Raw genomic sequence first — 14,246 nt, 5'->3', positions numbered from 1 at the left:
CCCTATCTCTCTCCCCTCCCTTCCCTATATCTCTCCCCTCCCTTCCCTATCTCTCTCCCCTCCCTTCCCTATCTCCCTCCCTTCCCTATCTCTCTCTCCTCCCTTCCCTATCCCTCTCCCTTCCCTATCTCTCTTTCCTCCCTTCCCTATCTCTCTCCCCTCCCTTCCCTATCTCTCTCCCTTCCCTATTTCTCTCTCCTCCCTTCCCTATCCCTCTCCCTTCCCTATCTCTCTTTCCTCCCTTCCCTATCTCTCTCCCCTCCCTTCCCTATCTCTCTCTCCTCCCTTCCCTATCCCTCTCCCTTCCCTATCTCTCCCCTCCCTTCCCTATATCTCTCCCCTATCTCTCTCTCCTCCCTTCCCTATCCCTCTCCCTTCCCTATCTCTCTTTCCTCCCTTCCCTATCTCTCTCTCCTCCCTTCCCTATCCCTCTCCCTTCCCTATCTCTCTCCCCTCCCTTCCCTATCTCTCTCTCCTCCCTTCCCTATCTCTCTCCCCTCCCTTCCCTATCTCTCTCCCCTCCCTTCCCTATCTCTCTTCCCTCCCTTCCCTATCTCTCTCCCCTCCCTTCCCTATCTCTCTCCCCTCCCTTCCCTATCTCTCTTCATGTCACCTGTTGTGTGTATGTACTGACAGGTATGTGTAACTGATAGATGCAAACACACTACATGTTAATGTTATTCAATGTATGTAAATTGTACATTATTTTGTCTGTAATGTGTTTTTGGTTACGTGTCGGCCCCCAGTAAGTCTATCTGTCACCATTGGCGTCGGCTAATAGGGATCCTAATAAAATCTAATGAAATAAAATCTCAGTCGTGTTGTGAATGTGGTAGTAGTGAAGTCTAGTCTAAGCTTGTGATGATCGTCACGGAGACTTGTATTTTCAAATTGTCCTCTCTCTACACACACACCTGCGGTGCCCTAGAAACATGTTGGCTGGTGTGTACTCTGTAATTACCTCGGAAGCCCAACCTCCTCTGCACAGCCCCTCTGAGGGGGTTGCTAGGCAACGACGGCAGGCCAGAGGCGTGGCTGGTTGTGTCTGTCTGTGTGAGTGTGCGTGTCCAGGCGTAGCTGGGTGTGTGTGTGTGTGTGTGTGTGTGTGTGTGTGTGTGTGTGTGTGTGTGTGTGTGTGTGTGTGTGTGTGTGTGTGTGTGTGTGTGTGTGTGTGTGTGTGTGTGTGTGTGTGTGTGTGTGTGTGTGTGTGTGTGTGTGTGTGTGGAGGAAAAAAACACAAACTATATAGGAATAGAAAAGACAACGTTTTCCTGTTTCATTGCTGTGCATCAACTTTATCTTGTAAAATATTACAGTACATCTGGGGGGGGGGTACGTGCACCGAGGGTACAAAACATTAGGAACACTTTCCTAATATTGAGTTGTCCTCAGAACAGCCTCAATTCATCGGGGCATGGACTCCACAAGGTGTCAAAAGCGTTCCACAGGGATACTGGCCCATGTTGACTCCAATGGTTCCCCACTGTTGTGTCAAGTTGGCTGGATGTCCTTTGGGTGGTGGACCACAGGAAACTGTTGAGCGTGGAAAAACCCAGCAGCATTGCAGTTCTTGATACACTCAAACCTGTGCGCCAGGCACTTAATACCATACATACCCTGTTAAAAGGTACTTAGTCTTGCCCATTCACCCTCTGAAAGGCACACATACACAATCATGTCTCAATTGTCTCAAGGCTTAAAAATCCTTCTTTAACCTGTCTCCTCCCCTTCATCTACACTGATTGAAGTGGATTTAACAAGGGACATCAATAAGGGAACATAGACTGACCAGGTGAAAGCTATGTCATGGAAAGAGCATGTGTTCATAATGTTTGTATATTTCACTAATGAACTCAATCACTGGATACTTCACTAATGAGCCAAATAACACACCTGAGGTTATAAAGAATCAGAATGGTGTAACACATATCAGTAGAAATCTGACACGTTTAATCATGTTACAGGAACTCTTAATCACATGACATTACAGAAAATATACAGAAAAGTGCTGATATTATACAAACACAATGCCCAGTTAGCAGGCTGAGTTCAAATAGGCTCCATTTAGATTTACGAGTTTGAACTTTCGGGAGTATTGCTATGGTTCCATTTTACTGGACAAAGACGGTGATGTCCCTCACGCAGAAATGATCGATATGACATAAGTTGTGTTGACAAAATTCTTAAGTGCTGCTTATGAATGAGGGTTATGAACGTGTAACAAAGACCTTCTACAGGTACCCTTCATTGTCTTCCCGATAGATGCGTTGCCATGAACTACGCAGTGCAGACGGGAGTAGTCAAGCTTCATGACGTGAGACGATGGCTACCAGTCTTTGAAAGTGTTTGACGTAATGTGTCTTCCAGTTGTTATTATTGCAGATTCATTTAACAGAGCTACAGTCCTGTAATATTATAGCCATACAAACATACAACAACAAAAACAACACAAAAAAACAATTGGAAATAAATCATAATAAATAATAATAAAGTTCTTGACTAAATAAATTATCAACTTATGCCGTAAACATCAGACATCAGATGTAGAGAAAAACAGAAAACCTAAAAAAAATGTATTATTAATTATCCTTCATAGTTCTGGAATTCATGCAGATAGAAATGGAACGTTCAGGTGCCAATCATGAACCTTCCCACTACAGGAGCCAATCAGGAGCCTTCCCAGTGGTTCAGGAGCCAATCAGCAGTCACCCCATAGTTCAGGAGTTAATCAATCAGCTCCTTCCTAAGAGTTCAGGAGCCAATTAATTCTCAGTAGTCTGACGCAACACTATGATGCTAGCTCAAATCTCACATCTAATGCCTATTCAATAAACTAATGCTTGCTTCAAATATTAAAACTAGATGCATTCTGTACAGTGACAACCATTTGAGGCTACCTGTCCTCTAAAAACACACAAACTCACACACACAAAATAAAGTGTGTGAGAGCCACCATTCAGTCACTCATCCATCTGTCCATACATTCTGCTGTGTGTCATTCCACCACCGACCACTAGGTGGGAGGCTAGCGCAGGACACCTAGGTTGAGCCGTGATGAGAGATATCCAGTAAATTGTAACCCTGTAGTGTTCACGGTGATAAAAGCATAATTAGCATTGATAAATACATCAATGATCGATGTACCTTTCAATGGCTGCCAGTCCATAGAGCCACAGAAAAAAAAAGACTCTTATTTGTTGCCCTGTTCAGATTTGTACTATCCTTCCCCTAACCTGTAACCAGTGATTGAAGTGGACTCAAAAAGGTCACTGTACTCACTGTAATTGAACTGTTAAAGGATTTCATATTTCAGAGTCAGTATTCTATAAGCAGTAGAACATTAGACATGCTGCTTCTCTGTACCGGTCAGCACCGGCCCACTTCAACCTCTGAACTTCAACCCCAGACAACTTCACTGCCAGGGTTCACCCATAGGCATCTTTGGAATGGTGATATACATCTCCATTGGCTGGTCAGGGTTCAGGGGGCAGTTCCTCCAGTAGGATGTGGTCTTCTCATTGGTGGTTGGGATGTATGACTGGTCCTAATGATACAACATACACAGGTAGTCAGAAACACACACACATGTCTATGTTCTGTTTGTATCTATTATGGATCCCCATTAGTTCCTGTTGCCAAGGCAACAGCTACTCTTCCTGGGGTCTATTATGGATCCCCATTAGTTCCTGCCAAGGCAGCAGCTACTCTTCCTGGGGTCTATTATGGATCCCCATTAGTTCCTGCCAAGTCAGCAACTACTCTTCCTGGGGTCTATTATGGATCCCCATTAGTTCATGCCAAGGCAGCAGCTACTCTTCCTGGGGTCTGTTATGGATCCCCATTAGTTCCTGTTGCCAAGGCAACAGCTACTCTTCCTGGGGTCTATTATAGATCGCCATTAGTTCCTGCCAAGGCAGCAGCTACTCTTCCTGGGGTTTATTATGTATCCCAATATCCCCTAATGTTTAAGTTAATTCATTGAGCTGTATCTAAATATATTTTCTTTACAGTTACATATTACATATGTAATTTACAAATTCTATATGTAATTTTATTAGAGTTTGTGTGTTGGAGATTGAGAGAACTACCTACATACATATTTTGTTGTATTGGTTAGTATTAAATCACGCTTTTGACTGCAAGTTCCAGAATGCCTTGCGACAGGAAGTAGAGAGAGAACGCGCCAGTTATGTGCAAGTGACAAGTGATTATGCTGACTTTTCGCTAGCAACTTACTTTTATTGTTCTGTAGAATCTAAAGTTGTGAAATGTAACGTGAACATTATTACTAAAAGAAGCTTTCATTTCAAACCCGACGTCCCGAGTCATTACTTTGAAGATAGTTATTCTATATTTTGATGCCGACGTTCCTCCTCAGCATTTCAGCCGCTTCATCCCTACAATCTGTCCAATAGCAGGGGGTGTAAAGCCATAACACATACGTTCCTGTATGTATCTAAAGCAGGGGTGCTCAAATATTATTTGACAAGGTCCTGTCACACAAATGTCCTAGGTGGCAAAGGTCCAGATGGATATGGTCATTTATCGGCGTAGTTAACCAGCCTGCCAGCTTAGTAGAGTCTCCCACTAGCACAGTCAGTGTAGTCAGCTCAGCTATCCCCATTGAGACCGTGTCTGTGCCTCGACCTAGGTTGGTCAAAACTAAACATGGCGGTGTTCGCCTTAGCAATCTCACTAGGATAAAGACCACCTCCATTCCTGTCATTATTGAAAGAGATCATGATACCTCACATCTCAAAATAGGGCTACTTAATGTTAGATCCCTTACTTCAAAGGCAATTATAGTCAATGAACTAATCACTGATCATAATCTTGATGTGATTGGCCTGACTGAAACATGGCTTAAGCCTGCTGAATTTACTGTGTTAAATGAGGCCTCACCTCCTGGCTACACTAGTGACCATATCCCCCGTGTATCCCGCAAAGGCGGAGGTGTTGCTAACATTTACGACAGCAAATGTCAATTTACAAAAAAAATACTGTTTTCGTCTTTTGCGCTTCTAGTCCTGTAAACTATGCAGCCTACTCAATACATTTTTAAAGCTACTGTTTACAGGCCTCCTGGGTCGTAGACAGCGTTCCTCACTGAGTTCTCTGAATTCCTATTGGACCTTGTAGTCATAGCAGATAATATTCTAATCTTTGGTGACTTTAATATTCACATGGAAAAGTCCACAGACCCACTCCAAAGAGCTTTCGGAGCCATCATCGACTCAGTGGGTTTTGTATAACATGTCTCTGGACCTACTCATTGTCACAGTCGTATCCTGGATCTAGTTTGAATTTTAAGAAATCTTAATGTTTTTCCTCATAATCCTGGACTATCGGACCACCATTTTATTACATTTGCAATCACAACAAATAATCTGCTCAGACCACAACCAAGGATCATCAAAAGCCGTGCTATAAATTCTCGGACAACCCAAAGTTTCCTAGATGTCCTTCCAGACTCCCTTCACCTACCCAAGGACGTCGGAGTACAAAAATCGGTTTACCACCTAACTGAGGAACTAAATGTAACCTTGCGTAATACCCTAGATGCAGTCGCACCCCTAAAAACAAAAAACATTTGTCACAAGAAATTTGCTCCCTGGTACACAGAAAATACCTGAGCCGTGAAGCAAGCTTCCAGAAAATTGGAACGGAAATGGCACTACACTAAACTGGAAGTCTTCCGACTAGATTGCAAAGACAGCACTGTGCAATATCGAAGAGACCTCCCTGCTGCTGAATCAACCTATTTTTCCAACCTAATTGAGGAGAATAAGAACAATCCAAATGTATGTTTGATACTGTAGCAAAGCTAAATTTAACACTTCACTTCAGCAGTGATGAATTCATGAACTTCTTCGATGAAAAGATCAAGCTCATTAGAAAGCAAATTACGGACTCCTCTTTGAACCTGCGTATTTCTCCAAAGTTCAGTTGTCCTGAGTCTGCACAGAACTTCCAGGAACTAGGATCAATGGACACACTCAAGTTTTCAATCCTGTATCTCTTGACACATTCATGAAAAGAGTAAACCCTCAAGCTGCATACTGGACCCTATTCTAACTAAACTACTGAAAGAGCTACTTCCTGTCGTTGCCCCTCCTTCGTTAAACATAATAAATGTCTCCCTATCCACCGGATGTGTACCAAACTCACTAAATGTGGCCAAACCTTGACCCAGAAAATGTAAAAAAATCTATCGGCCTATATCAAATCTCCCATTCCTCTAAATATTTTTTGGAAAAACTCACTGGCTTCCTGAAGACAAATAATGTATATGAAATGCTTCAGTCTGGTTTTAAACCCCATCATAGCACTGAGACTGCACTTGTGAAGGTGGTAAATTACCTTTTAATGGCGTCGGACCAAGGTTCTACATCTGTCCTCGTGCTCCTAGACCTTATTGCTGCTTTTGATACCATCGATCACCACATTATTTTGTAGAGATTAGGAACCCAAATTGGTCTACACGGACAAGTTCTGGCCTGGTTTAGATCTTATCTGTCGGAAAGATATCAGTTTGTCTCTGTGAATGGTTTGTTCTCTGACAAATCAATTGTACATTTCAGCGTTCCTCAAGGTTCTGTTTTAGGACCACTATTGTTTTCACTATATATTCTACCTCTTGGTGATGTCTTTCGGAAACACAATGTCAACTTTCACTGCTATGCGGACGACACACAGCTGTACATTTTGATGAAACACAGTGAAGCCCCAAAATTGCCTACCTTGGAAGCCTGTGTTTCAGACATTTCAGGCAAATGTTTTACTTTTAAACTCGGACAAAACAGAGATGCTTGTTCTAGGTCCCAAGAAACAAAGAGATATGCTGTTGGATCTGACAATTAATCTTGATGGTTGTACAGTCGTCTCAAATAAAACTGTGAAGGACCTCGGCGTTACTCTGGACCCTGATCTCTCTTTTGACGAACATATCAAGACTGTTTCAAGGACAGCTTTTTTCCATCTTCGTAATGTTGCAAAAATCAGAATATTTTTGTCCAAAAAGAAAAGCTAATCCATGCTTTTGTCACTTCTAGTTTAGACTACTGCAATGCTCTACTCTCCGGCTCCCCGGATAAAGCACTAAATAAACTTCAGTTAGTGCTAAATACGGCTGCTAGAATCCTGACTAGAACCAAAACGTGATCATATTACTCCAGTTCTAGCCTCCCTACACTGGCTTCCTGTTAAGGCAAGGGCTGATTTCAAGGATTTACTGCTAACCTAAAAGCATTACATGGGCTTGCTCCTACCCTTCTCTCCGATTTGATCCTGCCGTACATACCCACACGTACGCTACGGTCACAAGACGCAGGCTTCGTTATTGTCCCTAGAATTTCTAAGCAAACAGGACTTTCTCCTATAGAGCTAAATTTTTATGGAATGATCTGCCTATCCATGTGAGAGACGCAGACTCGGTCTCAACTTTTAAGTCTTTACTGAAGACTCATCTCTTCAATGGGTCCTATGACTGAGTGTCGTCTGCCCCAGGGGTGCGAAGGTGAACGGCAAGGCACTAGAGCAACGAATCGCCGTTGCTGTCTGTTCCTGGCCGGTTCCCCTCTCTCCTCTGGGATTTTCTGCCTCTAACCCTATTACAGGGACTGAGTCACTGGCTTACTAGAGCTCTTCCATGCCGTCCCTAGGAGGGGTGCGTCACTTGAGTGGGTTGAGTCACTGACGTGATCTTCCTGTCCAGTTTTGCGCCCCCTCTGACTCGTGCGTGAAGGAGATCTTTGTGAGCTATACTCAGCCTTGTCTCAGGGTAGTAAGTTGGTGGTCAATTGATATCCCTCTAATGGTGTGGGAGCTGTGCTTTGGCAAAGTGGGTGGGGATACATTCTGCCTGGTTGGTCATGTCCGGGGGTATCGTCAGATGGGGCCACAGTGTCCCCCAACCCACCCCTGTCTCAGTCTCCAGTATCTATGATGCAATAGTAGGGGGGGGGGGGGGGGCTAGGGTCTGTCTGTTATAATTATCCTGTCTTATCTGGTGTCCTGTGTGAATTTAAGTATGCTCCCTCTAATTCTCTCTCCCTCCCCTCCCAGAGGACCTGAGCCCTAGGATCATTCCTGGCCTGATGACTCCTGGCTGCCCCCATTTCACCTGGTCATGCTGCTACTCCAGTTTCAACTGTTCTGCCTGCGGCTATGGAACCCTGACTTGTTTACCGGGCGTGCTACCTTGTCCCGGACCTACTGTTTTCAACTCTCTCTCTCTCCCTCTCTCTCTCGTTACAGCACCTGATGTCTCGACCTCTGAATGCATCTACTCCTGAGGTACTGTCCTGTTCCACCCTCTACAAGCACTGTGATTATTATTTGACCCTGCTGGTCATCTATGAACGTTTGAACATCTTGAAGAACAATCTGGCCTTAATGGCCATGTACTCTTATCATCTCCACCCGGCACAACCACCCCTCAGAGTCTTGTTCCTCTCTAGGTTTCTTCCTAGGTTCCTGCCTTTCTAGGGAGTTTTTCCTAGCCACCGTGCTTCTACATCTGCATTGTTTGCTGTTTGGGGTTTTAGGCTGGGTTTCTGTACAGCACTTTGAGATATCAGCTGATGTACGAAGGGCTATATAAATACATTTGATTAATTGATTGATTGATTGAGTAACAAACACCCACCTCGCAACCGATGCGACCCCAAACTATTCAAACTGTTCACACTCGTCTTGTTGGCGGAGAGACATTTTGCAGTTTTGAAGCAAATTTCCTGCAATTCTACACCATGTCATGTGTGTTCCTGTGTGTATATAAAGTATTACAGTATCGTGTGTGTTCATATGATACTAATCGTCAATGCTTGACTGAGTTTGTAATTTGCTATTTATTTATTTGTCGGGACACGCTGTCTGTATTGATCCCGTTCTGGCTCCGGATCCAGAGCTCTTCTGTTGAGTACGGCTGATCTAAAGTATTACAGTATCGTGTGTTCCTGTGTGTATATAAAGTATTACAGTATCGTGTGTGTTCCTCTGTGTATATAAAGTATTAGAGTATTGTGTGTGTTCCCGTGTGTATATAAAGTATTAGAGTATTGTGTGTGTTCCTGTGTGTATATAAAGTATTACAGTATCGTGTGTTCCTGTGTGTATATATAAAGTATTAAAGTATCATGTGTTCCTGTGTGTATATAAACTATTACAGTATCGTGTGTTCCTGTGTGTATATAAAGTATTACAGTATCGTGTGTGTTCCCGTGTGTATATAAAGTATTACAGTATCGTGTGTGTTCCCGTGTGTATATAAAGTATTAGAGTATTGTGTGTGTTCCCGTGTGTATATAAAGTATTAGAGTATTGTGTGTGTTCCCGTGTGTATATAAAGTATTACAGTATCGTGTGTGTTCCCGTGTGTATATAAAGTATTACAGTATCGTGTGTGTTCCTCTGTGTATATAAAGTATTAGAGTATTGTGTGTATTCCCGTGTGTATATAAAGTATTAGAGTATTGTGTGTGTTCCCGTGTGTATATAAAGTATTACAGTATCGTGTGTGTTCCCGTGTGTATATAAAGTATTACAGTATTGTGTGTGTTCCTCTGTGTATATAAAGTATTACAGTATCGTGTGTGTTCCTGTGTGTATATAAAGTATTACAGTATTGTGTGTGTTCCTGTGTGTATATAAATTATTACAGTATCATGAGTATTCATGTGTATATAATATATTGGTGTATCGTGTGTGTTCCTGTGTGTCACACCCTGATCTGTTTCACCTGTCCTTGTGATCGTCTCCACCCCCTCCAGGTGCCAGTGTATTTATCCCTGTGGTCCCTGTCTCTCTGTACCAGTGTATTTATCCCTGTGGTCCCTGTCTCTCTGTACCAGTGTATTTATCCCTGTGTTTCCTGTCTCTCTGTACCAGTGTATTTATCCCTGTGTTTCCTGTCTCTGTACCAGTGTATTTATCCCTGTGTTTCCTGTCTCTCTGTACCAGTGTATTTATCCCTGTGTTTCCTGTCTCTCTGTACCAGTGTATTTATCCCTGTGTTTCCTGTCTCTCTGTACCAGTGTATTTATCCCTGTGGTCCCTGTCTCTCTGTACCAGTGTATTTATCCCTGTGTTTCCTGTCTCTCTGTACCAGTGTATTTATCCCTGTGTTTCCCGTCTCTCTGTACCAGTGTATTTATCCCTGTGGTCCCTGTCTCTCTGTGCCAGTGTATTTATCCCTGTGGTCCCTGTCTCTCTGTACCAGTGTATTTATCCCTGTGTTTCCTGTCTCTCTGTACCAGTGTATTTATCCCTGTGTTTCCAGTCTCTCTGTACCAGTGTATTTATCCCTGTGGTCCCTGTCTCTCTGTACCAGTGTATTTATCCCTGTGGTCCCTGTCTCTCTGTACCAGTGTATTTATCCCTGTGTTTCCCGTCTCTCTGTACCAGTGTATTTATCCCTGTGTTTCCTGTCTCTCTGGGCCAGTGTATTTATCCCTGTGTTTCCTGTCTCTCTGGGCCAGTGTATTTATCCCTGTGGTCCCTGTCTCTCTGTGCCAGTGTATTTATCCCTGTGGTCCCTGTCTCTCTGGGCCAGTGTATTTATCCCTGTGTTTCCTGTCTCTCTGGGCCAGTGTATTTATCCCTGTGTTTCCTGTCTCTCTGTACCAGTGTATTTATCCCTGTGTTTCCTGTCTCTCTGTACCAGTGTATTTATCCCTGTGTTTCCTGTCTCTCTGGGCCAGTGTATTTATCCCTGTGTTTCCTGTCTCTCTGTGACAGTGTATTTATCCCTGTGTTTTCTGTCTCTCTGTACCAGTGTATTTATCCCTGTGTTTCCTGTCTCTCTGTACCAGTGTATTTATCCCTGTGTTTCCTGTCTCTCTGGGCCAGTGTATTTATCCCTGTGTTTCCTGTCTCTCTGTGCCAGTTCGTCTTGTGTGTTTCCATGTCAACCAGCGTTTTTTCCCGTGCTCCTGCATTTGCTATTCTCCTTATTCTAGTCCTCCCGGTTTTGACCCTTGCCTGTTTCTGGACTCTGTACCTGCCTGCCTGACCAGTCTGCCTGCCCTTGACCACGAGCCTGTCTGTCACTCTGTACCTGCTGGACTCTGATCTGGTTTTGACCTTTGGCCTGTCCACGACCATTCTCTGGCCTTCTCCTTTTGGATTAATAAACATCTTAAACTCCAACCATCTGCCTTCTGTGTCTACATTTGTGTCATGATATCAGTGTGTATATAAAGTATTACAGTATCATGAGTATTCCTGCGTTGTATTTAAAGTATTGGAGTATGTTACCTTGCCAGTGGGGTTGTATTGTGGGTCAGTGGCGCCACCCTGTGGCAGGGATTGTCTCTGCAGCAGCAACACCAGTACAGCGATCATCACCAGGCCAGAGAGGAATGTCAACACACACACACTGACAAACATCCTCATGTACCGCCCTCTGGATACACACTCTGGAGACACACAGACAAACACACACAGCTGTGAGTACTACACATTGTAGTACAGAGGGACACACCAATATTTGACCCTGAAATAGTAACAAAGTACCACACTGTCAACACAGATACACTGTCCACACTGTCCACACAGACACACTGTCCACACAGACACACTGTCCACACGGACACACTGTCCACACAGATACACTGTCCACACAGATACACTGTTCACACTGTCCACACAGACACACTGTCCACACAGACACACTGTCCACACAGACACACTGTCCACACTGTCCACACAGACACACTGTCCACACTGTCCACACTGTCCACACAGACACACTGTCCACACAGACACACTGTCCACACAGATACACTGTCCACACAGACACACTGTCCACACTGTCCACACAGACACACTGTCCACACTGTCCACACTGTCCACACTGTCCACACTGTCCACACAGACACACTGTCCACACAGACACACTGTCCACACAGATACACTGTCCACACAGACACACTGTCCACACTGTCCACACAGACACACTGTCCACACAGACACACTGTCCACACAGACACACTGTCCACACTGTCCACACTGTCCACACTGTCCACACATACACACTGTCCACACAGACACACTGTCCACACAGACACACTGTCCACACAGATACACTGTCCACACAGACACACTGTCCACACTGTCCACACAGACACACTGTCCACACTGTCCACACAGACACACTGTCCACACAGACACACTGTCCACACGGACACACTGTCCACACAGATACACTGTCCACACAGACACACTGTCCACACAGACACACTGTCCACACAGACACACTGTCCACACTGTCCACACAGACACACTGTCCACACTGTCCACACTGTCCACACTGTCCACACAGACACACTGTCCACACAGACAAACTGTCCACACAGACACACTGTCCACACAGACACACTGTCCACACAGACACACTGTCCACACAGACATACTGTCCACACTGTCCACACAGACACACTGTCCACACTGTCCACACTGTCCACACAGACACACTGTCAACACTGTCCACACAGACACACTGTCCACACTGTCCACACAGACACACTGTCCACACAGTCCACACAGATACACTGTCCATACAGATACACTGTCCACAGTGTCCACACAGATACACTGTCCACACAGACATACTGTCCACACAGTCCACACAGTCATACTGTCCACACAGTCCACACAGATACACTGTCCACACAGACACACTGTCCACACAGACGCACAGTCCTTACTGTCAACACAGATACACTGTCCACACAGATACACACATCTGGCTCATCCTCAGACAAATAGACTAAAGTTCTACTCTGATATTTATAAATGTTGCCATGGAAACTTGGCTTTGGAAACCGGGAGTGGGATGGTTCGGGAATACAGGGGGGAGTAGGGAGGGGAGAGGAGGGAGGACAGAGGGAGGGTGGGGCAGGAAGGGGGAGAGGAGGAAGGACAGAGGGAGGGTGGGGGAGGTAAGGGGAGAGGAGGGAGGACAGAGGGAGGGTGGGGGAGGAAGGGGGAGAGGAGGGAGGACAGAGGGCGGGTGGGGGAAGTAAGGGGAGAGGAGGGAGGAGAGAGGGAGGGTGGGGGAGGAAGGGGGAGTAGAGGGAGGACAGATGGAGGGTGGGGGAGGTAAGTGGAGAGGAGGGAGGACAGAGGGAGGGTGGGGGAGGTAAGGGGAGAGGAGGGAGGAGAGAGGGAGGGTGGGGGAGGTAAGGGGAGAGGAGGGAGGCCAGAGGGAGGGGGAGGTAAGGGGAGAGGAGGGAGGACAGAGGGAGGGTGGGGGAGGTAAGGGGAGAGGAGGGAGGAGAGAGGGAGGGTGGGTGAGGTAAGGGGAGCGGGGAGAGAGACAGAGGGGAGAGTGGTGGAGGAGTGAGGAGGAGTGGGGAGAGAGACAGAGGGGAGAGTGGTGGAGGAGTGGGGAGAGAGACAGAGGGGAGAGTGGTGGAGGAGCGGGGAGGAGCGGGGAGAGAGGGTGGAGGAGTGGGGAGAGAGACAGAGGGGAGAGTGGTGGAGGAGCGAGGAGAAGCGGGGAGAGAGGGTGGAGGAGTGGGGAGAGAGACAGAGGGGAGAGTGGTGGAGGAGCGGGGAGAGAGACAGAGGGGAGAGTGGTGGAGGAGTGGGGAGAGAGACAGAGGGGAGAGTGGTGGAGGAGTGGGGAGAGAGACAGAGGGGAGAGTGGTGGAGGAGTGGGGAGAGAGACAGAGGGGAGAGTGGTGGAGGAGCGGGGAGAGAGACAGAGGGGAGAGTGGTGGAGGAGTGGGAGAGAGACAGAGGGGAGAGTGGTGGAGGAGTGGGGAGAGAGACAGAGGGGAGAGTGGTGGAGGAGTGGGGAGAGAGACAGAGGGGAGAGTGGTGGAGGAGTGGGGAGAGAGACAGAGGGGAGAGTGGTGGAGGAGTGGGGAGAGAGACAGAGGGGAGAGTGGTGGAGGAGTGGGGAGAGAGACAGAGGGGAGAGTGGTGGAGGAGTGGGGAGAGAGACAGAGGGGAGAGTGGTGGAGGAGTGGGGAGAGAGACAGAGGGGAGAGTGGTGGAGGAGTGGGGAGAGAGACAGAGGGGAGAGTGGTGGAGGAGTGGGAGAGAGACAGAGGGGAGAGTGGTGGAGGAGTGGGGAGAGAGACAGAGGGGAGAGTGGTGGAGGAGTGGGGAGAGAGACAGAGGGGAGAGTGGTGGAGGAGCGGGGAGGCTGTGTGTTGTGTTGTGTTGTGGTGTGTGTGTTGTGTTGTGTTGTGTGTATCTTACCAGGCTGTCTGTTGTGTTGTGTGTGTTGTGTGTAT

At 46.3% G+C, this 14,246-nt stretch overlaps 1 protein-coding gene across 1 annotated transcript in view; it reads right to left on the bottom strand.

The window, feature by feature from the left end:
• Nucleotides 1-1,915: 1,915 nt before the first annotated feature.
• LOC110489377 (integrin beta-8) overlaps nt 1,916-14,246 on the bottom strand; it is a 74,903-nt gene continuing 62,572 nt past the window's right edge. The window contains exons 15-16 of the mRNA XM_036971572.2: nt 11,257-11,417; nt 1,916-3,544 (exon numbers count right to left, since the gene is read on the bottom strand). Coding sequence (XP_036827467.2) covers nt 3,413-3,544; nt 11,257-11,417 — 293 coding nt within the window. The 3' untranslated portion in view covers nt 1,916-3,412. The remainder of the gene's footprint in view (nt 3,545-11,256; nt 11,418-14,246) is intronic.

Source organism: Oncorhynchus mykiss, chromosome 30 (genome assembly GCF_057628025.1).
Source record: "Oncorhynchus mykiss isolate SJ-2025 chromosome 30, ASM5762802v1, whole genome shotgun sequence".
In the NCBI taxonomy this organism is placed as follows: domain Eukaryota; kingdom Metazoa; phylum Chordata; class Actinopteri; order Salmoniformes; family Salmonidae; genus Oncorhynchus; species Oncorhynchus mykiss.
The sequence above is the reverse complement of the archived record's forward strand: the minus strand, read 5'-3'. Positions and strand labels throughout refer to the sequence as shown.